The 25,097-nt window shown below is 38.6% G+C and overlaps 2 protein-coding genes across 8 annotated transcripts; both read left to right on the top strand.

Annotated features, from left to right (window-relative positions):
- The first annotated feature begins 3,089 nt into the window (after positions 1-3,089).
- Positions 3,090-5,367, top strand: LOC103710791 (cyclin-P4-1). The gene is made up of 2 exons (XM_008796686.6): positions 3,090-3,547; positions 4,842-5,367. Exons 1-2 carry the CDS (start codon positions 3,201-3,203, stop codon positions 5,098-5,100), a joined length of 606 nt encoding a protein of 201 aa, XP_008794908.2. The 5' UTR covers positions 3,090-3,200; the 3' UTR covers positions 5,101-5,367.
- A 3,246-nt stretch (positions 5,368-8,613) lies between these two features.
- On the top strand, positions 8,614-25,060 carry LOC103710790 (histone-lysine N-methyltransferase, H3 lysine-9 specific SUVH6-like). 7 transcript variants are annotated; one of them, XR_015976543.2, is made up of 4 exons: positions 8,616-11,562; positions 19,553-19,657; positions 19,783-19,823; positions 24,809-25,060. XR_015976543.2 is itself a non-coding variant. In XM_017843717.5 (2 exons), the coding sequence occupies exon 2, from the start codon at positions 9,337-9,339 to the stop codon at positions 11,836-11,838; it is 2,502 nt and encodes an 833-aa protein (XP_017699206.4). In that variant the 5' UTR covers positions 8,614-9,006; positions 9,290-9,336; the 3' UTR covers positions 11,839-11,899. The 7 variants fall into 7 exon arrangements, 3 of the variants coding, with proteins under 3 accessions (XP_017699206.4, XP_017699205.4, XP_088574878.2); XR_016399944.1 differs by having other exon boundaries at positions 19,553-19,823; XR_016399945.1 differs by lacking the exon at positions 24,809-25,060 and adding an exon at positions 12,423-15,697 and having other exon boundaries at positions 19,553-23,769.
- Positions 25,061-25,097: the final 37 nt, after the last annotated feature.

Raw genomic sequence — 25,097 nt, forward strand, 5'->3', positions numbered from 1 at the left:
CAGCAACCAATTATACTCTTTTCGCAAAAAAAAAAAAAAAGATAAAATCGAAACCATTAAGAAATACAAACCTAAATTGTAACTATACCATGTAATTTAAGATAGTTAGGACTTTGATCGCATTTGGAAGAATCTCGCAGTGGTGCCGAGATTTGTGGTCATCATGAGAACGAGAAAGAGACCATGCATCGTTGCTCACATGGAGACCACATGTCATGATTCGTAGCATTGCGCGTTGCATGCTTTACTGTGGATGGGAGCCAATAGTATACCCTCTCCCGCTCTAAGGATTTCATACCACCACCTTTCCAGCTAAGACAAATGGTTCTGAAATCACCACCATGCCCCCATTCTGAAATATCTTCATCTTTAATTCTTTGATTATAAAAACCATCTCAAGACCATGGCTCGAAATAACTGCCCATTGTGATGTTTCCCAAGTCTCTCTCTTCGCATTATGTATACTAATAATAAAAAAAAAACTAATTAGTAACTATAATTAAGATGCTATGTTTGTCATAATGATATTAACATGCATGATACAAACTTATTTTTGTTTTTTATCCTGAACAAAATACTATTTTTCCATCCGCCCTCGATCGGGTTTGGCGCAGTAAGGCTGGGCCTCACAACTTTCTAGACAAATTCAGAAACGTATTTTATTTCATACAAATATGTATTTTTTGTCTAAAATTAAAAATTACTACGTATTTTTAAATATTTTTAATTTAGGACCATAGCAAACAATGACTTCATCGGGCCCGTGTTTGCCTGGTTGGCAATGGTTTGAGGGGATCTCTCTTTGCTTGGTGATGATATCATTACTGAAAACTTGCTTCCAATATGGCGTTTAAGTAAATGGATTCTTAATGATGGGAAATTGGTGTGATTGTTTTTTTTATTTTATCATTACTGAAAATTTGGTTACAGTATGGTGTTTTGAGTAAAGAGATTAATAAATGATGGGCACTTGGTGTGATCTTTTTTTTATTTATTTATTTGCTGGTGCTCGTCATTGGGATCTTGTCGTGGGCGACGCGTCCAGACTCCGCGCGGTGACAGCAGTTTGAGGCCGGATGACAGGCTGATCGGTGTGCTGTAAAGTCGTCCTATTCACATTTCTGCCCCTTCCATTCCATTCCATTATTTTTCTTGTGATAAAATCCCTTGCAAATCCTAACTTTTAAAACAACACTGTTGCTAAAAAATATTCGGACCATAATTTGTAGTAGGATGATGCTCCAGACAAAGCACATATTTAGAGAGGTCAATAAAGCTACAAATTGGATGGTCTCTTTTGTTACCAACTACTCGAAGGATTACTTCTGGGTAGAAGAGGCGGAGTTGCCCTGTGCACTCCATAATATACCGCTTTTTGTTTTTTTTGATTGTATCAGTCCGTATTATGTATGATACTCTCGTTTTTAGTATTAAAAAAAAAATTTCTCTCGCTAGGAGTAAGAACTCTGGATGTCATCAAGGCCTCCCTTTTTATGAGTTCCTCGTTGTTGCTCGGCAAGAGAATTAATAAAATGTAACAATGTTGGTTATTCAAGTAACCAAAACACAACCACCTTCGCAGGTGTCGCTGAGTTTAAAATATTCTTATCCGCAAATCCTAGTCAGTGACTTGACAATTACTTTAAGAGTGAAGTTAAACTTGCTTCGAAGACTTTAAACACATCAACCAGTTTGCCCTAGGGTGTTTGCCCTAGGCTGCTCCTCAAGGGATTTTAGTTGATGCACTCGCCATGGAGTAACAAGCAACCAAAACACAATTAATTTGTTTCAGGCTTTTTGAATTTAATACATCATCGTGAGTGGCCAAGACTCGGATGAATTGAAATCTCAGTGGTCTTCGCCGGTGTAGTAATTAATTTGGAAAATTTGGAGAGAATCGAGAATTTTTGAGATCTCGACCAATACTTTTAGATTGAGATATCAAAATCTCGATTGATTTGATAAATTCAGAATTTAAAATTATATTTAAACATTGATTTGAAAATTTATTAACTAAAAATTATTTTTTAAAATAAAAAATGATTAAAAAATATCGGTCATGACTGATGTTGGTGGTGTACTCTTTTTGAGATTCTTGGCAGTTTCAGTCCATTATCTGTATTTCTATGTGTAAAATCACTACTTGTCTCAAAAGCTGAAGGTGATAGAATAAGGTAGATTTATTTATATATTTTATATTTTCTTATACCATGTACAGTCTATCTTCATTGGCAAGCTGCGTTGATTTGTTATGTGCATATAATTTGGCAGTCTCTCAAATTGGTGGGTATAGACTCAGTAGAAATAAAACAAACCAAAAGAGGTTCCAATTTAACATCACTTGCTTTGTAACTTGAATTTCCGCATCAAAATGATCTATTTTCTAATGCCTACCCATAGGCATGTTCATAGGAATCAAGGTTCATGTCGCCCTTCTTAAAAATATAGTTCGAAGACATATCCTTGTTTCCTTGGTGCATGGATTGGTTCAATACTTTTACCGCAGATATTAAAAAAACCCCCATCCCGAGCACAAATCAGCAAATCTTTCACGAAAGTGAAAGTATCATGACATTGTGGCATGTCAACTAGATTGTATATTGGTGAGGTTAGATACATGGCCAGTTATCCTTGCTCACGTTTTCCTTTCATCATCAACCATAACTTTTTTTTTGTTGAATGATAAATAGATATCATTTTGTTAGAGAGAGATCTAATTTATATATGACCTATTAGCTTATGAAATATGGAATACAGAATCTCACAGTATATACCTTTATTGTAAAAAAATGAATAAATAAAAGAGCCGGCTAATTCCCGGCTGTCCCAACTCCTAACACAGCTCAAGCCCTGTACCAATTCTTTCCTAAAGATAATAATGGATGGCCTTGTATTAAATTCTTTCCTAAAGTTAAGAATTACTAAGTCCCATACGAATCTCTCTCTCTCTCTCTCTCTACCATGATCTCATCAACTCAATCTCCTTGACGCTCCGTCCAAACCAAACCAAACCAAACCACACCACAGTAATAATCCAAGACACACAAAAAAACTAATGATAACTGGGCCTATTTTATTAACTCACTCTCTCTCCTTGGCGGAGTCCACCCTGCCCACATCTATTTATTTCCCCTCCTCTTCCTCTACAATCTTTATTAATTTTAGCCCTCTCTCTCTCTCTTTACCAAGAGACCACCCCAATGGCCGAGGTCGTGGAGGAGGAACCGCATGCCATCCCAAGAGTGGTCTCAATTCTCTCCTCTCTCCTCCAGAGGGTGGCGGAGCGGAACGACGCCGCCCAGCGGCGTCCAGCTCTCCACGACCGGGCCTTGGCCTTCCACGGCCTCTCGAATCCCGCCATCTCGGTGCGCAGCTACCTCGAGCGCATCTTCCGCTACGCCAGCTGCAGTCCTGCATGCTACGTCGTCGCCTACGTCTACCTCGACCGCTTCACAAAGCGCCACCCCTCCGTCTCAATCGACTCCTTCAACGTCCACCGCTTCATCATTACCTCCGTCCTCACCGCCGTCAAGTTCATGGACGACATGTAAGTTTGCAGCACTAATAGTACCAGCAATAGTTTCTAACAGCGCTTCTTGTGTTCCTTCAATTCAGAATTCTTTTTTGATCACTTGGAGTAGTTCTTGGCTTTCTTGATGCTGGATTCCTGATCTCTTTTTTTTTTTTCGTAATGCTTATTCTTCTTGGAATCAAGCGATCTTTGTTGTTGCGATTCTTCTTCTTCTTCTATTTATCTGGGGTTTGGAGGGGTTACTTTAGAGTTCTTTTCTTCTTTCTAAAAGTCAGGTCCCTTCCAAGTTGCGCACACGCAAACAAGTAGTCTTACCAGCTCCCCGGAACGCTTTTAATTTCCTCTCAATTCTTTAGCGAGAAAGAGAGAGGGAGTTGTGAGAAGATCCGGCCAGGTGTTTGGGTCCCATTGATGGCTTCCGTGAGCCCTCTCCACTCCTTTTTGTCCACCTGCCAACTAAGAATGAGGTGGGCGTGTCTTCAAAGGAATCCTTGCATCCCTCTTAACTCCATGGATGATGGGTAGTATCGTAATCTCGCAACCACAAGTAGTTCTTGTTGTAGGGACCATTTAGCTTCTATGGCCATGGAACAAAGTGTACATCCAGTTGGATTGGTGGTAAACTTAGCTCATCTCTCAAATCGCCATTAAAAGTTTTGCCTGCCGTTTTATTTGAACAGTCATTGCGTTCTTATTCTGTGATGTAGGTAGAGTCTGCAACTAGAGATTAATCATAATTTGGGAAGGTAAACTTAAGAAATCATTAAAGTTAAAGCAGTGCTACTGGTCCATTTGTTGGAGGTTTGGTGTGTTCTGATGGTCCCCTTCAACTGCAAGGGAACTCATCATTCAGCACATAAGATACATGGAAAAAGGAAAGAAAGAGAAGAGGGGATGCTTTCATATTTTATGACCACTGGCATGTGGAAATGAACATTCTATATATAGTGACTTCTTGACAATGATCGGCAGACTATTATAACTTCAAATTGGTGCTGTTTCAATTGTAAAGAAGTCATCTCAACTAGTTTAGCATTTACATATAACTCATCACATAGAAATTGCAGGATGCACATTGGATAGGAAACAGCGCACTCAATAATTTCAACTCCAAAATTAGACCTCAATACTTGCATTGACAGTCATGTCGATCGATATGATTATAATTGGTTCATATTTAATTCGGTGGCATGCTCATTTTACATACCACATATGTAATTTTAATTAGATACAGTTGTTTAACCAGGAAAAAAGAAAAAGAAAAATCTCCAACTGGGTTGCTAATTATGTTCTCTGTTTGTCTTCGTAGATATTACAACAATGCGTATTTTGCAAAGGTGGGAGGGATAACATTGATGGAGATGAACTATTTGGAAGTGGATTTCTTGTTCGGCATGGGCTTCGAGCTGAATGTAACCCCTGTCATCTTCCATTCCTACTGCTCTATTCTTCAGAGGGAGATGCACCTATTGGAGTCACCCCCTGCTCCCCCAAGGTTACACTGCTGCTTGACTGAGGAAGAGTCCAGCAGAAGCAGCTGGCTGTCTGAGAGGTGCCTTGGTACATAGATGAGCAGAGAACAGCCATTAATGTAGACGGACAGACTGATACCCGTTTTGTTTAGTTTCTGTCTTCTTGGATTCCAGACTCTGGACTATGTGAACTATAACCCGCTCTCATTTTATCCTGCCTTTCGGTTTCTCTTTGATCAGGAGGTTTGTAGTTTTTCTGTGAGCGGGGTGTGTGTGTGTGTGTGTGTACAGACCTGCAGTCCTTGGTCCTCAGAGCATGGACATGGTTCAATCTCATAATTGAGATCTTCAATTCATGTCTCTCCTGCATTGGGTTCGTATGGTCTATGGTTATGGTGATCTGAATTTTATGACTGCAAGACCTTAAAATGATTCAATTGACATGGTACTGCCTAGATATCTTGTGAATCTCTTCATTGAAAAATCTAGGCAAAATAAGATTAATGGGATGCATGTCTCTGTGCCATTCATTATTCACTGTTGCCAACTCGTACTATGAGAAAGCTAATTGCCGTAGTATCATCATCTCTTATGGATCCACTTATGATGTCTCTATCATGTTAATGTCTGTGGGGTAGACAAGATTGGAGGGATCAATTAGAGAGCCAATGGCGTGTCTTGAGAACATGGGCGAAGGCACTATATCTTTTGAGGCCCTCATCATGACCCCCTTCTTGTGTAGGCCATCCCCTTTACTTTTAGATGTGAAGACAGAATCTTCTCCTTGAATACATGTTGTTCATAGCTTTGTCTGGCCAAGTTGGAGAGGAACATGCGCTTTGGAGATTCGGCACTTGCCAAGAAATTAAGAAAGGCAGCTGTCAATTGAGAGGCCACCTGAGTTCTCTCCCCCCCCCCCCCCACCCACATGGTCCACAAGCTTGTGATCCACTCTTTGTGCATATGGCCTGCGAGGGGACTCCATTTTTTTTCCCAAGCAACACCCCATGTGTTGCGCCGAGAACATGATGTGATTCTTTGCTTTCGATGGTGGTTTTGAGCAAGATTCGCCGTACCGGTATCGGTAGGCCTACCGGTAACCTATCGGATCGGTACGGTTCCGATTTGTATCGGAACCAGCCAACTCTTCTCTGTCGGAGCCGGAGAAAAGAAGAGAACGAAAGAGAGAGCAGGAAAGAGAAGGAGGAGGAGACCTGGCTGGGGGGTGGCGGAGCCCGGGGGGAGGGGCGAGGGAATCCATGAGGGCGCGGTAGAGGCCGAGGCCGCGGCCGCGTCCCCTGTTTCTTTCAAAATAGGGACGCGGCTGCGGCTTTTTAATTTGGAAATTTCTGCGTCCCCTGTTTCTTTCAAAACAGGAACGCGGCCGCGGCTTTTTAATTTGGTTCGGCGGACCATGGTTTGGAGCCGAATTGCTTGTTTGCACACATACATATAGTGCATGTTATTGTTGAGCCTCTTTTCCATTTTAATACCAGATGGTGACTTTGGCCTAAAGAATTGCTTTGGATGCCTAAATACATTAAGAGAGAATGTGCCCAGCACCCTCCATAATTGTTTTTTTTTTTTTGTTCTCTTTTCTTTTTTCTGCATGCATGCGTGTCAAATTGGGAATGCTCCCTTTTTTATCACATAATCTTAGTTTGAAGCATGTTATTGATGTGTTTGTATAATAGCACCTTTCATCAAACCAGGTTAGGATGGAGATCCAACACAATAAACATGTCGATCTGAAGCAAGTTATCAGCGGGTAGAATAGTACCCCTTCCATCAAATTAAGCCAGGATGGAGATAGACCATGATGAACATGTGTTAAAGGCCAACAATGGTTTTCTCTTCCTTCACCATCTGTCCTATTATATGCTTGTCAGCATTGTAAAATAGAAGGTTGATGGATACCTTGATGTGGTCATCCAATGTAACAATTTCGTAGATACAATAACCAAGCTGCACTAGAATGGACATAGACTAGAATGGACTCGTTCATGTCTAGTAGAAGCTTGCAAGCTGCACTTCAGCATGATCCTCAGATACAACCTTCTAACCTTCCAACTGTCCACCTGCAACTTCCGTTTAGCCCAAATTTAAAAAGCAAGCCCGGGCCCTGATAAAGCCTGGGGCTCAAGGTTAGGCCTGAGCTGGGCCCATGACGGCCCATATTTGATCCGAATTTATCCTGGGTTAAGGCTGAAAGGAACGCGAGGCAAGAGATTGGATATTCTATGAACTCAGACAATTACCTACTATACATATAATTTGTCTCATGATATAGTAAATCTATGAACTATTTTTGTCTATGGATGGTATGAGAGACCCGGGGCTCATCCTGGCCTTCTCATGCAATATTCTGAACAAGATCGCATGAAGTGGTAGGAGACATTGATAATAACGATTGTGTCTTGTAATCTTGCTGAAGATATTGAATTCTGGAGTCAATTCTAGAGCAAAAATAATAATAATGGCGTGACCAACTTATGCCATGTAGGGTCGATTCTAGAGTCACTTAGAGACGATGTTATAAGATCGATGCATTTAATGAAAGATCTCAAAAGATGTCTACAAAAGCAGAAGAGGATGTAGATGCAAGAGATTCTGTCCAACTTATCAGAATTATCACCTTGAGCTTTCTATCCAACTTCAACTGAAACTTGATTAATAGTAAGGCTGCAAATGGGTCGGATTGACTCGTGACCCAATCCGACCCACTTAGACCTGATCTGACCCATTTTAGAGGACCTATGTGGTCGGGTCGGATCCTAAAATTGGACCTGTTTCATTTTCTGAGTTGGATCTGGGTTTATTGAATTCAGATTTGAACTGACCTATTAAAAATTTGAGTAATTTTGAATTTTTAGTCCAATGATCTGACCCGACCCGATCCGAATATGTAAAATTATTTGGGCCTGCGGGGGGCAAATAAGTTCTGAAAGCTAATAGGTCCCAAACCGGATTCGAATTTTTTGGGTTGGATTCAAGTTATACATGGATCCGACCCGACCCGAATGACCCATTGGATCAAAAATTGTAGTGGTAGACCCGATCCGATCCGATCCGATTTTCTATTGGGTTTGGTCTGAATCTAAAATTAGGATCTAAATAAAGAATCGGATTGGGTTGGGGTCACTCATGATCCGACCCAACTCAACCTATTTGCACTCTTAATTCATAGAGGTTCGGCCCATTTTTCAATCTACCGCCAATCAATTGGGCATTTAAATACAACCTTTTGGGGTGGAAATCTGACCTACACGTAGCCATCAAAAATTGGAAGCAACACTCCGCGATGAAGGCCTAGTTGGCTGAGATTAGCCTTTTACTTATCCTTTCCCTCAAATCATTCATTTTGGTGGTGCTTCTAGTTGTTTCTTTTGTTTTCTTGTAATATTTTTAAAGATATATATTTTTTACATTGTGGTTTACCTTCCAGCTAAATTTAAATTACCCTAGCAAGAGTTTGTGCCCATCTAAAACTCGATCTTTAAACCCCATATAACATTTTGAAGGAGAATAGACTCAAAATTACTATTTCCAACAGGAAACAAATAGGACCCAAGAGCGAGAGGCTCACAGCCTCACACCGGCTAGTGAAAGATGAAGGACGAAATACCCAACGCCATTTCATGGATATGGTGACGTGGTGTCCGTGGCCTCTTCTCATTGCAATCTTCCAGTGTACGGTGTTCCTTCTCACCTACTCACCGTTCAGAATCAAGAACCGGCGGCCCATTCCCGGCGGAAAAGTACCGATTACCGCACTACAACACGTGACCTCTCTGAGTACGGGAAGCTATTTATACCCCCCCGGTGTCCGTCGCGCCACTCTCACTCCCCACCCGCCACAGCCGCGCAACTCTCTTCGTCGTCGCCTTCGGACGATCCGATAAGTGATAACCACGAGACCAAACCCTAGCACGGGTTCAAAGATCTCGCCGCCATCCATTCCCTTCTCTCCCGCGTCGCTCGCGCGACAGGATTCGATCCAAGGTCGGTCTTGTCTCCCATCCTCGTGAACTCCTCTTTCCCCCCATTTGTTCACTTTTTTTTTTTTTTCAAGATCTGGGCGAGCTCTACGCTGTCGTGTTATTCTGAATATGTTCCTGCTTTCTTTCTTTTTTGTTTTGTTCTTCCAATTTCAGCTCCGGACTGGTTGAATTTTTTAAGTTCTTACGCACATTGCGCTGATTAAAGAAATGTATATAGCCAATTTTTGACCCCCTTTTTTCATTTTTTTTAATCGTCGAGAAACTGCAGTATTGATTGATTTTAGTGATTTTGCTGCAATTTTTTCCTTGTTTTTGGTGGGATTGAATTGGAATGGATGAGACTGCTGGCGAGGGGGAAGATTTGAAGTCTTTGCAGAATTCAAGCAGCGGTGGTGATGTTGGAATTAGGTATAAGAAGAAATCTTTGGCGCCCTGGAGATTCCAAGAAGGTTTTCTCCGTTCCTCCTCCAAAGGTCTTCTCAACTTGAATAAGGAGGACTCAAGAAAATTGGAAGAGGAAAAGGAGAAGTATTCTGGAAAGGGGTCATGCAATTCTTTGGAGGAGAAAGAGAAGGCAAGCAAATTTATAGAGGAAAAAGAGAAGTATTCTGAAAAGGAGTCATATAATTCTTTGGAGGAGAAGGAGAAGGGTTCTGGAGAAAAGGAGAATCGGAAAGCTCTGGATAATCTCAAGAACGGTGGTGATGCCAAAGTTATGGGCAAACGACACAAGCAATTGGCCCCGTGGAGATTTCAGATTGGTTATGTCCGATCCGCTTCCAAAACCCTAGATTGGAGAAAGAAAGTCTTGGACAAATCATCGGAAGAGTCTTTCCGTTTTGGTGGGGAGGAATCAGTTGAATCTGTGAAAAGCATGAATCATGGGCCTCAAGAATCTTCGGAGGAACCACTCAAATCAGTGGAGATGGTGAGTGATTCGACCAAGAAAGAATCTGCTCCAAAGATGTACCCTTCTGGCATAAGAAATTCAGCAGACTGGTATCCTATTACTACTTTTAAGAAAGATGCCACAAATGGTAGCAAGAAGGACACCAATAGGACTGAGGAAATAGTTCAAAAGGGAGTAGCAGTGATCCAAACTACAAATGGAAAAGATGTGAAAGGAATTGAGATTTTGACAAAGAAAAGAAAATTGGAGGGACCCCACCAAGTGAATAAACTAATGGAGACTAATGAAAAAGAGTCTTCTTGGCACATTGAACAGGATGGAAGCTCCCATGTTTATCAAGCAGCATGGCAGTCGAACATGGCAATCAATGACCTCTTGGAAAATATCGCTGCTCGTTGCAAGGTCATGGAGACCTTACATCAGTTTCGTACCATATTTAGAAAGGTATTCGAGGAAGAGGAATCAAAGTCAAAGGAAGCTGATCAGGGTGTTCGTGCTGATCTTACTGCTTTTAAGCTCTTCAGGGAGAAATATGGGCTGGGTGATGGTAGGAAGTATCTGGGAAGTGTGCCAGGAGTTGAAGTTGGCGATGAGTTTCATCTGAGGGTGGAGCTCTGTATTGTTGGCCTTCACCGTCAACACCAGGCTGGTATCGATTTTGTTAACCAAGGCAAAACAAATTTAGCTATTAGTATCGTTTCTTCTGGTCGTTATTCTGATGTCAAGGACAAATCTGATGTCTTGATATATTCTGGTTCTGGAATTCCTCATAAAGATCAGACGCTTGACCGTGGAAATCTGGCACTGAAAAATAGTATGGAAACCAAAACACCTGTACGAGTTATTTATGGTTTTGTTTGCTACCAATCCAGTGATTCCCCAGAAGCTAGGGCCAAGCAAAAGAAAGTACCAATTTATATTTATGACGGACTGTATTTGGTTGAGAGGTATTGGAGGACAAAAGGGAGCGGTGGTCACTATGTTTTTATGTTTCAGTTGAGAAGAATGGCAGGGCAACCCAAACTTGAGATTGCTGAAATTATGAAGTCAAAAAGCTCACAACCAGGTTTTAATCTCTATATAGGAGATATATCTCAAGGAAAAGAGAAACTACCCATTTCTGCAGTGAATGCTATTGACACTGAGTATCCGATGCCATTCAAATACATTGCAAATTTGATCTATCCTTTTAGACACCACCCACCTCCTCCAAGCGGTTGTGATTGCATTGATGGATGCTCTGATTCCGACAAGTGTGCCTGTGCTGTTAAAAATGGAGGGGAGATTCCATTCAATCATAATGGTGCTATTATAGAAGCAAAACCTCTCGTCTATGAGTGTGGCCCTTCTTGCAAGTGCCTTCCATCTTGTCACAATAGGGTCAGCCAACACGGCCTCAAGTTTCCACTGCAAATCTTTAAGACTGAAGCAAGGGGTTGGGGACTGAGATCCCTGAAAAAAATTCCATCTGGCAGCTTCGTCTGTGAGTATGTAGGAGAGATATTGGAGGATGAGGAGGCTCAGAAAAGGAGAAATGATGAATATCTTTTTGCTATTGGGAACAACTATTATGACAAATCCCTCTGGGAGGGTCTCTCAACTTCAATACCTGCTCTTCAAAAGGGTGCTTCCTGTGAAACTGATGAGGTGGGTTTCACTATTGATGCTTCTGCATTTGGCAATGTTGGAAGATTCATTAATCACAGCTGTATGCCAAATCTTTATGCACAGAATCTCCTTTATGATCATGACGACAAGAGTATGCCTCATATAATGTTTTTTGCTTCTGAGGATATTCAGCCATTACAAGAACTGACATATGATTACAACTATACCATAGATCAGGTTCATGATTCTGATGGTAACATAAAAAGGAAAAACTGCTGCTGCGGCTCTATTGAGTGCACAGGCAGGTTGTATTAAAATTGTTTGTATTCATTGAAATGGTAGCTTTATACAATTGAAAGTTTTCTAACTTTTCCAAGATCAATGTCTATGCAACAAAACTTTGATGGTGTAGTGAGTAGATAAGATATTTTCACTCTTGAGAGTTCTCCATAATTCAAGGTGCTTTGATAATACTTCCTTCAAAAAGTGATTTTTATGTCTTTGGTTAGGTTTTTTAAGGTATAGATTTGTATCACTAGAAATATGCTATCAAGTTAGAGAACTTTGGAGGTATAAAATGATTATCTTGTAGGAGACTTGGAGTGCCCTTTTTCTTTGGTGAAATTTATGACCTATATATTCTTCTATAAACTTTGACCTAATTCACGTGGTCATTTCCAGTAATCATGACCATACTTTCTAAGAGCACCTGCTTAAAACTAATCTGTCAAGAACAGTGATTATATGCTGAAGCTGCCACTTAAATGCCTGTGGAATCAAATCAGTTATACAATCAATTAAATTTCAATAACTGTAGATTAATTGAACATCAGCAACAATTTCTGACAATATAATTAGATCAACTTATTTGATTGAAATGGTGAGTTTATGTGCAACAGGTAACACGATGATTATTATCCAAAAGGTTATATAAGCGATATTCTTCTCTACCTTGAAAGCTTCAAAATATGATCTTGTGGATAGATCAAGGGTTGAAACACTAATAATGGTACCAGTATTGAAACCTTATCAGTACAGTATGATATTGGTATGATACCAAAACATGGTATGCCTCTTGGTGCCAACATAGCGAAAATGAAGTGATGTACCATATGTCGACAAGGACAGGTTGTGTGGGGCATATCAATAGAGGTACCTTGCTGGTATGTTAGGCACCTTACTAGTATGATTTGACATAGCCAATGTGCACTCATGCTTAGATCTTGGGGTTAGATAGTCTTCTAATTTTTTTTATATTGCTTCTTTTACAGATACTACACAACTTAATATGTGTTGTATGTACATTTGTATGCTAAAAAGACTTCAAATGTGTTTTCTAACCTTCTCACAACCAACTTCTGCCTGTCATCCTATCCTAATCACCTATAGTGATACACCTCAAAATCGGCCATGGCCGACATGGTAGGCCGACCAATAAGAGCTCGCCATATGGCTCGCGCACAAAGGCATTTGAATTTCAAATTCACCCCAGCTAGCATCCAACATAGCTCAACCCACGATCACGCAAGGAAAAAGCATAGGCAAGATCAGCAGACGCAACGTGCGGGCATAATGCCTGAGTGGATTGCTCGGGCTGTTACTGAACAATCCGCAAACATGCCCGATTTGTTCGGTGATGGGCGCCGACCCCCTCGCCTATATATATCTTACCTAGGGGACCCTCAAGTAAGTTATTTTAACTCACCATGATGCAGCTACTCTGCCACCTACAAGACATCCTCTCTGTTTCCCTGAGAGCTATGCCTGATTTAGGCACGAGGAGTCCCTGTTGGATGCACTCCAGCAAGTGGACTTTTGTTTCTTCTGTTTCAGGTTATATCTGGCATTGGAATTCTTGTCCAAGTGCAGCCAGCACCATCTTTTCTCAAATTAGGGGCGTGCAGCGAACCCAGTCCAACCCTACTGACCTGATCGAAAGTTTCTCCGGCCACTCTAGCGACCTCGACAACTCGGTGCTTAGGTCGGGCCGGATTTTAGCAGCAACTTATAGAAAGATTAATATATGGCTTTCCTCCCTATTTTAAGAGTGTAGCTGTTAAAGGTACGTGCCTAGGCCCTGCCTTTTTTCCTAACTTTTTTCCTAAACTCTTTTTTTGTTTCTCAGTTTCTTATCCAGTTGTGCTTTACTTGGATTAAGAAAAGATATGTACTCGTGATCTTTCTCAACTTGGAGAATGTCTTAAATAGTTAGAATACCATGAAAGATAATTAAGCGGGCATTGTGGAAGAAAATCATTTGTAAATGGTATATTGGAACTGTTGGGACATTCATGTTGGGTTGATAAATGATAATAAGCATTAAAAATTAATTGTGGCGAGACAAATATGTTTCTGTTCCTGGTTTGCCTACTTAAGAGCTAGCATTAATCCTGTATCTCTTTATCCTAGTTACAAATGAAGTTACTAAAAATACAAAATAAGATGTATGATGGTGTAAGCTGTTAGTTAGTTATATTCTTTAAGGATAAGGCCGAGATATTGAATAGAAATATGGGCAAAAGAGATGATAGGGCCTAAAAATCAGTAGGATGGAATTTGTATGTTCTGCAACTTCAATGGAAATAGAAGGAATAAAAGCATGGACCGGCCAAAATAGATGGCCAAAAATGGCCATAACATGACCACTTATGTTATCATGAAATTGTTTTACATGTGGACAAGGAGATATGTGATAACATATCTATTAAAAACTAGAGGCAAGTGGATGAAGAGAGATGTGTATGAAGTTGCGCCAATTGCAGGTAAATGATGAATATATTCAGATGACATTCGCGTTTGCAGAAAAGATTTTAAAAGACCATACTAAGCATCACTATTCAAATCTATATTGAAAGGTATAGAAAGAGAAGAGGAAAGCCTTGCTAACGTGGGGTAAAGTTTTTAAATAGGATTTGCAAAAGCTCAAAACAAGATCGCTAGTAAACCTTGGCAGGAATGATTGGCAAATAAACATGAAGCCAATCCTAAATAGTAAAAGTTTGATGTTTTGGATGCTTATTACTTTTTGTTTCTTTATTTTTTTCGTTATACTTTAGGTAATGTAAATGATTGGCAAATAAACACGAAGCCAATCCTAAATAGGCAAAGTTTAATTTTTTGGATGCTTATTATTTTTTGTTTCTTCATTTTTTTTCGTTATACTTTAGGTAATTTAAATTAAATCTCACTTTTCACTCCCCTCCTATTTGCATCTTTTCCTTTATTTTTCTTTCCTTGTTGTCTTTGTCAATCTTTTTTCTTGGAGTTGCTGTTCAAGTTAAGTTGCCATCATTTTTATATAAAAAAAAGTAAGGCATTATACAAGGACTTGTGTGGGTATGTTTATAATCCCACATCTATTGCACACTTAGGAGATCTTGAATACTTATATAGGATAAAGAAATCCAAACTATAACTTCTAACTAACCTTTTTGGATAAGGTCCTAGGTCTTTATAAATGGTATAAGAGCGGACCCAGCACATGGGGACACCATAGCACGAGCCTTTTTGGTGCTCACATGGGCCAATTTTAGTGTTTGTGACTGGATTGATTAGATTTGGATCTTTAGCCTTGCAACTTAAACAAGGGGAGTGCAGGTTTTCGTTCAGTCTCACATCAGTTGTGTACTGGGAGATCTTGAATACTTATATAGGGGCAAGGAGCCCAATTATTGATGCCTTTCTAAGTGAGGTCCTAGGTAGTTACACATTGTCTTGAATATTTTATTATTTATATAAATGTTAAATATCTGGAAATTGTAGCTTCTTCAAGTATGTTATTTTTCTACTTATATGTTTGAAAGTATTCTTAAATGGATAAAACCATCCAACTGCTTATAGGAGGACTACTTTTTGCTCTCATCCTTGTATTGAGTTATGCCTTCAGTTTTGTAGATAACTCAGTTTACTTGTAAAATTGACTTTTTAATAACGACTTTTAAATACTAAAGTATTTCTCAAATTATAAATATCCATATGTTTTATTATATGCAAGTATTGCTAAAATGAAGAGCGGAGGAAAAGGAGGATCGTAGACACGTGACCCTCCTAGAGAAAAACCCTATTATATCTCATTGTATCGCCTCCAAGTCCAAATCTACATATTGTGCCCCCGTTGGGCTCACTGCAGTTGGGGGCTAGCAGCCCATTAGTTCCAAGAAGAAGCCTCTTTCAGGTACTTTCTTGTTGTTCCCAACTTTACATTTTTGAAACTTCAGGGTGCTGTATATTTTGACTTCCCAGTATCAAATTTAGCAAACAGCTTTTGAATTAGTTAGGAAAAATAAAAAGAATTTCATTCAGATCTACAGTCTGATTAAAATCCAATGACTGTGCTCTCTCGTGTCCCATTCAATAGGTTTTTCTCTCCTCTGTCTCTCACCAACACTTTGATAAACCTCAACCTTCTTCCTCTTCCCAACCACAAGCTCTCCATGGTGGTTTGTTGGATGAGAGATGCCCATCCAATATCCCACCATTGCACCACCTAGCCTTCACTCTCTCTTTCTCATCTCTGGCAGTGAGGCTGTCATTTACCTAAACATGGTAATGCAGGACTGAATTCTATCCCATTCAATAGCCTAAATTTTGCTGATTTAAAGTTCTTTAATTGCAGGCTTTAGATTGAAATAATTAGGGTTTTTGAATTCTAATGATAGCCAATCATGATAGCATTATAAGATCTTTAAGTCCATAATTTTAGGAGGTTAAAAGGAGTTGATTTAGGTAAGTCAAGGGTTCACTTACTATTTACGTCACTGTAGCATGAACGTATGCTACAATACCTGTGGGCTGTTAGGAGTCAATAACTAGTTGGTTTTGGAAACTTATTGAGGTATTTGTTTCTATCTTTATAAAGAGTCCCAAAAGGACTAAAATTCGTTAACCTGTGGTCAAGTTTGAGAATGGTTCGAGCAAAAGACATGCATAGTGGTGTTTTTTTTATTGTTAATGGAATTGAAGATTTGAGACCAGGTTAGGCCCTGTTGTTTTGTCCCTCTTTCTCCCCCCTTTCTCCTCCTCTCTCTATTTTATGCTACTTATTCCTCCCTTCTCTCTCAATCTTCTTATTCTTCTTCTCTATCTTTATTTCATAAATCTGTTGTTTATCGCTGCTTCTTTTAGGCTTTGAATAGATCATACTGCTATTTACAGATCTCTGTGTGCATTCTTTGATCTAATTAGATTACAGGTTTATTTTTGATTGTCTAAGAAAGTTCTAGATTGTGATTTGGTACATCTTCCCACATATAGGTGCCCTCAATAGACATTCTTTGGAACAGTCATTGCCCTAAATTTCAAATATTCTTAATGACTATCCTAATCTTGGAACATGGACAACAAGCAATAAAGTCCTTCATAATCTTAATCCTTTGCCTCAAGGTCCACGATTGCATGTAGGCAGCCCTGACCCACTTCTGTCCTACATCAAATTTGGAATCAAAGCTAAAGAACCCTGCTTTTCCTCTTTACTTTCTCTTGATCTCCTTTCTATCCCCTCCTTTCACCCTTCTATCATGTCCTCAAATGAGTTGAGTTTCAAAATTTATGATCTTCATGAACATGTCAAACATGAGAAGATCTTTTGCCAAATGGATGGTAGGCTGACATATATCAACGACGATGTGATGTCAAGGACTTCTATACATCAAAAAATTGCAATAGCTTTAGACATTGAAAAGCTCTCTGAGGATGAACTCCAAATCAAGAGTCAGGAGAATGAAGAACCTAATGAAACACTTCATGAAGAGCTTACAATAAAAGCTTCTAAATGTGAAGGGCATATGTTCAAAATCCCATCACACAAAGATGCTGCAATCGGCGATCTATTGATTAAGGATGCTACAAATGATGATCCATCAGGTATTTATATGTAGAAGATTACAACGATGAAGATTTGCATGAAAAGCACTCATGGTGAGATCAAGTCACAACCCTAAATGACAGAGATCGAACGATATGAAGATCCATTCTTGACTCATTTGCTGGATTCCTCGAAGATCTCAATTCAATAGATGATCCAAGCCTTGGTTCTTGTGAGACAATGGACATCAAAACAACAAACGAATGTCCCGATTGCAACAGAACTTTATGTGGGCCTCTATCATCAAATTATAAAGACTCGATGGAGGATCAAGCTTCTGGAAAAAGATCTTAAGGATGAGATCCGCTCGGCAGAAGTGGATGATGCAGGATTGAATTGTTTCACATTCAATAGCTTAAATTTTCTTGATTTAGAGTTCTTTAATTGCAGGCTTTACATTGAAATTATTAGGATCTTTTGAAGTTCAATAATAGCCAAGCAAGGCCGTATCATAAGATTTTAAGTTCATAATTTTAGGGGGTTCCAAAAGAGTCAATTTATCAAAGTTATGGAGCTGCTACTGTTCACATTACTGTAACAGGAACAATGATGCTACAATACCTGTGGCTATTAGGAGTCGATAACTAGTTTGTTTTGGAAACTTTTTGAGGGATTTGTTTCTATCTTTTTAAAAAGTTCCAGAAGAACTAAAGTTCTTTAACTTATGGATCAAGTTTAAGAGTCCTTATAAAGTGGTCAAGCAAAAGACTTGAATGTTGGTTTTCTTAGTGGGAATGGTATTGATATGTTGAGGCCATCTTCGGCCCTCTTGTTTCTTTCCTCTCTCTTCCCCGCTTCTCCTCCTCACTATATTTTCTGCTACTTATTCCTCTCTTCTCGCTCTTAATCTTCTTCTTTGTTTCATAAACTGCTATGTATACTTGTTTCTTTTGGACTTTGAATGGATCATAGTGCTGTCTTCAAATTTCTGCTTGCATTAATTAATCTATTTTGATTACAGATTTAGAATTGGTTGTCTAAGAGAGCTCTAGATTGTGATTTGGTTCATGTTCCCACATATAGGAAATAGAAATTCTTTCGAACAGCCATTGCCCTAAATTTTAAGTTCTTATTGACTATCCTAAAAACTCCGAACCTGGATAACAAGCAATAAAATCCTTCATAACCGTAATCCTTCACCTCAAGGTCCACAAATGCATGGAGGCAGCCCTAACCCCTTGCTGTCCTACATCACATGGACTTCAGCTGAACCCTTGCTAAGTGATTTCTTTACCCTTCATTTTTTTTTGTTGGAGAGCATTGAATGTTATTTTGTGGCACTAGCATAGTTGATTTCAACATAATTTTTTTCAGAAGTTTAGAAGAAGACTCTAAATTAAGCCTTGACAAATAGTGGAGCGGGAAAGTCATACAAGAGCATACTAAAAATATGGCATCATCTGAAGTTCTGAACTGATTGTTGTTTATAGAGTATTTAATATTGTTGTTATCATATTCTATGTATATGATGTTTAAGTTTCGAAAGATTAATGACTTCTCTGGTCATTGAAGTGTGATGAGAGAGTGGAAAGCTTTATATATATTGTCCCTCGGCCAATGCATTTATCCCCTTCAAACTAACGATGTCATCAGTTGATCAAGTGATGAAGTTAAGCAAAGGCCTTTTTCCTTCTCTCTGTTATTTATTATTGCAGCGTTACTTGTTTTTCTAATTCTCTTATTTGTTAATAATGCATGTTTTTAAGGTTTCATATGCATGGACAATAGATTACAATGAAAAGTCTAATCATTAGGATTATGAGCATATTTTTAGAAACTAAAATATTTAAAAAGGCTTTTTTATCATGAGTCCTAGTAAGTTTGATATCATGAATATTTTTTTTTTTCTTTTTGACCTGTATTTTGGATTTTAAATAAGAATAGATTTGTTCCCCCTCTACATAAAGTCCCTGGCTCCACCACTTGCTAGAACCCAAAAAGTATGGTAAGAAAAATCATATATCTTAGTCTCCATATTCTGTCTACAATGACACTAATTGGTACATAGCATTTCAACAGAATGGTTCGTATCAAGTGTTATGTAAAATTTGATTTTTATTATCTAACTGTCCATATACAAATGGTGACTACAGGATATAGGATGTTTTTTCATGTTGTCTTTTAAATTTTGGATATTTCACCATTAATGATATTCTTGCATCTCAGCTAACTTATGCAGAAGACTTGGTGCCTTTATGAAAAATTTTGTTCAACCTTAGTAATGTTCTTTCTTCAATGTGATAATTAGTACTTCTTGAACCAAAGACAGAGGTAAATTTTCATCATTCATATTGTATTTCTTCGGTCAAGACAACTGTAGCTAGTGTTACTTGACAGCGATCGGTTCGCATCTCAATAGGTCTGCGGATCTATTTTCTTCTATACGAAAAATCGCCATCCAAATTGGACAATGTTGGAAGGAGTAAACAACAGATCAGTAAGTAATGCTTTTGCTGCAAAATTAGTCTGTAACTATTCTTCTCTGATTTGATTTTTTCTTTAAATATTTACTTCAAATGTGTTGTTCCTTAAGAGATATCATATAAAATAATCTGCTTTTGATACCAGCTAATAGATTCTCTGATGATCCATGTGTTTTCGTCCTTGTGTTTTCAATTTCGAGGAATATCTTAGCAAAATCGCATTGGATTCTCTGTATATGAATCAGAATCCTAACAGGTTTTTTACGATCAAAGTCTCAACCTAAAAGGCATTAGAGAATCCAACCATATAATTTTTGGTTCTCTGTTTGGATGTGAGTCCATTTCAAAACCAGACAAAACTTACCAACTGCTGAATCGTCCAAAATGCCCTTGCAAAACTAAGTTAATAGATGAACTAAAATAATATTTGGATAATTCATCTGGAAATCAGTCTTTTCCCTTGGATGGAAATATAACATTGACCTTTTCAGACTGATATCCTTTTCAGTATCTTCAATGTAGGTTGTTGAAGAAGTTCTCAATTGTGCATACAACATGTAACACACGTCCACGTGTTTACACAAATGTAGTAAGTGTCCAAATATATCCAAATCTGATTTTTATTCAATGATATAATGGATCCAATCTTGGGATATAAACATGAATATTTGGGTTCAAGTTGGAATTACTAATTTGCTTTTTACCTCCTTTGCTACACTTCAATTTTTCCTCAAGGGAATCAATGTAACATCTGTAACATGGCAGTTGATGCTGCTTCTTTATTGCATAAATGCTGAAACCAATGCTGGTGTGATCTAATTCTTAATCAACTATGCAATGTTCATGATTTTGGACGAAAAGTGAAGGGGCTGGATGGGCAAGTTCTTCTTTTTTATCTTTTTTTTTTTTTGAGCATGAATGGGCAATCCTCAATGCATAAAAATTGGATTTGCGTCTAGAAGATAGAAGATCATGATAAAAAACAGTCACTTTCTTCATAGTTCTTATAGAATCAACTAACAAATTTATGAGGATTTTTGCCCTTATACAAAACATACCATAAAAATACCAGACCAACTTTTTAAACTAACCTAGCTATCAATCTACACTACCATCACCAATTCTCTTTAATGCCAAATTGAGGGTTGTGGGCATGTGACAATGTCACGCCACCACAAGAGAGAAAATACTCTATAAGCAAACTCTAAAGAAAGAGTATTTTATTTTTCACATCAAAACGAAGGAATGCATATGAGTGCCTAGACTTCCTCACAATTATAGAATTCATGGGTATGTCATAGATTCCTTCTAGGATTCATACACATTGAAAACTTATCAAAATCTATTGACCAAAGTCGATTTCATAGAGACTGGATGCATCAAGAATCTCCAGCCCTCAACCATTGTAGATTAACGAAGGGAGCATCTTTGACATGACTCAAGGGCGTGATGGGATTGTGATCAGATCCTTATTTGTCTCCCCCTACGCATTCTTTAGACTTTACTTTCTAACCCTCAAAGATCTTGTTATGATGAGTTGTTAGAGGGGATGTTCACAGATTGAATAAGTTGCTTCATCAATCTTAATTGTTTGAAGGAATGCAAGTCTTCCAATTGGTGTAAAGCTATTTATTTCTTACTGGAGCAAGTCCAAAGAATTTGTAGTTACTCTAAGAGGCAGAGCTAGAATTTTTGTGTTTTGTTGATAGGAAGGGCAAGTGTCATGATTTTGTCATATTCATTTTATCAAGGATGACTTCTTAGTTGGCGAAATGATTGGGGGTAGAAACCACACCAGTGATTCTCTGAGCCAGTCTTGATTGGGGGTACCTTCTTCTCTTCTTCCTTACCAGGAATGCGCAATTCTCTTCTTCTAGCCTTCACCTCCTGCCCGACCCACAAAAAGAACCCAGCTTCCAATCACATACGCATAAGGGAATTCCACCATCCTTTCTTTATATTCAGCATCTTTTGGACACATCTTGGAAGAGAGTTGTCCACAAGGATCGAAATACTAACCGCTTTATGATCATACACATTATGGTGCTATATAAAAATATATTTTTATTATCTTGGGAGAGCTTTATGGTTTTCTTTGAACTAATAAGGATTAAAAATTTGAATTAAAAGATTTACTCCTTGAAGTTTATTTTTATTAAGCTAGAAGAATAAAGGGCATAGTTTAGGTCAGACATTCTATATTCTAACTTGAAGCATAGATATACACAAAAATAAGGAGATGAGATTTGAAAAATTAGATTTAAAAAAACTTGACCAGGGAAGCACTCGCCTTCCTCATCACTGTCTACAAGTCTATAAGCTGGTGATAGTGAGTCAACAAGAGGAAGAGAATGAGGATTGAACCATTGAGGGCAGCCAACCACCCAAAAGAAGTTCCCGAGAGGAACCTTCAAGCCACGAGACCACAGAGAAATAAAGTCGGGATTTCATCACTTTGTTGTGTTGAGTCCTTGAACTTTGAAAAATTCAGGACTTTGAAAGGAGTCAAAAATAAACACTTTTAAAATTTCAACTCTATGTATCCATGAAGATAAAGAGGCTGTCAGGACTGAGCACCTTCCCAGATTGAGAGAAATTAGGTTAGAAGTTTCTGATTTGTATAGGACTTCTTTCAAATGATGCTTGTTAAGGGAAGTAGAATTTTGGTTCAGCAGATCAGAACAAGGCACTATAAATATGAAATTAGTTCCTAGAAGCTCGGGCTATATATCCAAAACTAGTTCCTAGCAGATTGGCTGTCTGGACTGAGTGCCTTCTCCGACTGAAAGAAATTGGATTAGAAGTTTTTGACTCGTACTGGAATTTTAAATGTGAAATTTCAAATGATGATTGTTATAGTGTGGAGGATCAGAGCAGTGCACTGTATATCTGAAACTAGTTTCTAGCAGATTGGACTATATATCAAAAATAGTTCCTAGCACATTGGAGGGGGGAGGAGAATCGCTCATGAGGCCTGGGAGGCCACAGGGTTTTGGCTAGTGGTGTACAGAGTTTCCCAGTGGTAGGGGGGCACATCCATGCATGACCACTTTGTGCTCTCCATGTCATACCACACTAAAATAACATCCAGCAACATTTTATTTATTCTTGATCACGAGAAGATTGTTAGCCTCAGCCAAGGACCATTGGCACCATTACTTGATTTATCTTGAAAAAACATAAACAAGCAAAACTGTTCTTCCTCAATTTCTTGGCAACCTTGTTCTAAACTTAGCACTTCCTGGTTCTTCATATGCTTATATACTTCTTTGTGCATGAAGCATGACATCAGTATGTTAGATTAGTTGTTCCTTGAAACTCATTGCATTCTACCTTTCCTGAACCCAGTCTCGCATTTTCTTTATTACTGGTGGACCCTAGATCCTCCATTGGCTGTCCAACACCATGATGTTGTCTGGGTGAGTATCAGAAACTAACAAATCCTGATTAGAACTTATTTTATCTGACTGCAATCAGTACTTGGGTTCCAATGAGTAGAGGTATGGTATTAGATCCCAACTAATTCTAACTCTAACTGCTTAGCCTGCACAGACTGACCACCTCAGGCGTGGCAACCCAATGAAATTTCCCAAGTAGCAGCTTTGCTGGAAGGAATTGGATACAATACTATAGAGCATCAGATGCCAGACACCAATAGCACTTTAGTTTTCATGTAAAATCTTGATCTGCTACTAATTCTAGATCTTCAACTCCATGGCAAGCATGTTGCTGTGGCAGAATAAGTTGGTATAGACTCTATATCAACGTTCACAAAAGTAATGTTATGTAGCTCATACTATACAACGTTTGATTATTGAAGTACTCTCCTTTGTTCTAAAAATGGTTTTTTTTTTTCATATGCTCTGTATTTAGGATACCATACCACTGTTTTACAGTTCTAAAAAATTGGCTGTATGTTTTGTGCAAGTATTGGACAAGGCCATGATAGGTTGGAACTTATGCTTCTGTTGTCATTGTTCGATACTTCAGAACTTTGGAAGGGAATTAGTATTATGATCGATGAACAAATACTTTTTTTCCATTAACCTCACCTTCTATCTTTTACTTTTCCAATGATAAATAAAACCAGGATAAAAACTGAGTTTCCTTTTTAAACAACTTAAGACTTGCACTCCACGGACAGCTTATGGAAGCAGGAGTAATGCTACTTACATTCAAAGCCAGAACCTTGTGTTCATGCTGAATGCAAGATATGACCATTTGCATCCCCCTTACATTGAGGAGTCAGTCCCTCAAATAAAATTATCTGTTGCTCAGTAAGATTTTCCCAAGCCCCTCTTCATGTAACACAACCCTATATTGTCATACCAGTTTAAGCTTGTTTTAAGTTTCCCTGTTTTCAATCTGTGTTTGCATTTCATAGTCTCCTATTTGCAACTTAAGCAAAGTTCATTCATTTAGATCAGTTTTCTTGCCCATTTATTTTGCTGAAATGGTTATCACCTTCAGTGAATAAGTTATGGTAGCCCTTTGGTTGGCCATTTTGGATGGATCAAAACTTAGCATTCCCAATATCCCCTTTCCCAATAACTATGATGTGGGTGCATCACTGACGCCATGAAGAGCATCTGAAGCAAATTGATCATGCTTCAGGGCACATGATATAGAATAACAGCTTCCCAAATTTGATTTACTTCATTCGGGCTGTGCGTCACAAATTGCATTGATCCTATGGATTTTATGCATTTCGTATTATGCAAGAATTAGGACAACTTCAGTTTATGCACCGGTCAAACTGATTGCTGATGAGCACTCATTGCAGCAGTCCCAAAAGAAAAAATCTTCGAGGATTGACCAATCAGTTAGTAATTTATATGACCTTGTGATTTAGTAACAATATCTATCTGACCAATCAGTTAGTAATTTATATGACCTTGTGATTTAGTAACAATATTTATTATGAACTGGGTGTTCAAGCAAAGTAATGACTAGAGTAATTTATCTGTATCTTTGATGACAAAGATGTAACTTCTTACAGAGTAGCCAATTTGAAACATGAAGAGGATGCTTCCATGATGAGATTGTAGACATACCAAACCTGCACTCCAAGCCTGTATCTCTCATGCAAAGAAAAACCTAGCTTTTTCTGTTTGGTTTTGCATATTAGTTGTCTGATTTTACCAAAGACCATCTGAGCCATAAGCACGGTCATCTGTTCGAAGACATAAACTCTGGATTCATGATTTTCGTGTTCTCTGAAATAAAAAAAGGTTATGGCTTTCATGTATGATCTGCTAATTTTCTGTTAAACACATCTCAGAGCTCTC

The sequence above is a fragment of the Phoenix dactylifera genome, chromosome 3 (assembly GCF_051530095.1).
Source record: "Phoenix dactylifera cultivar Ajwa chromosome 3, Ajwa_hap1_PhDact_Kaust_v1.1, whole genome shotgun sequence".
Classification (NCBI taxonomy): Eukaryota; Viridiplantae; Streptophyta; class Magnoliopsida; order Arecales; family Arecaceae; genus Phoenix; species Phoenix dactylifera.

Coding starts and splice junctions, on each gene's coding strand:
- LOC103710791 (XM_008796686.6), top strand. CDS start 3,201: ATGGCCGAGGTCGTGGAGGAGGAACCGCATGCCATCCCAAGAGTGGTC. Junction 3,548..4,841: donor GTCAAGTTCATGGACGACAT/GTAAGTTTGCAG, acceptor TTGTCTTCGTAG/ATATTACAACAATGCGTATT.
- LOC103710790 (XM_017843717.5), top strand. CDS start 9,337: ATGGATGAGACTGCTGGCGAGGGGGAAGATTTGAAGTCTTTGCAGAAT.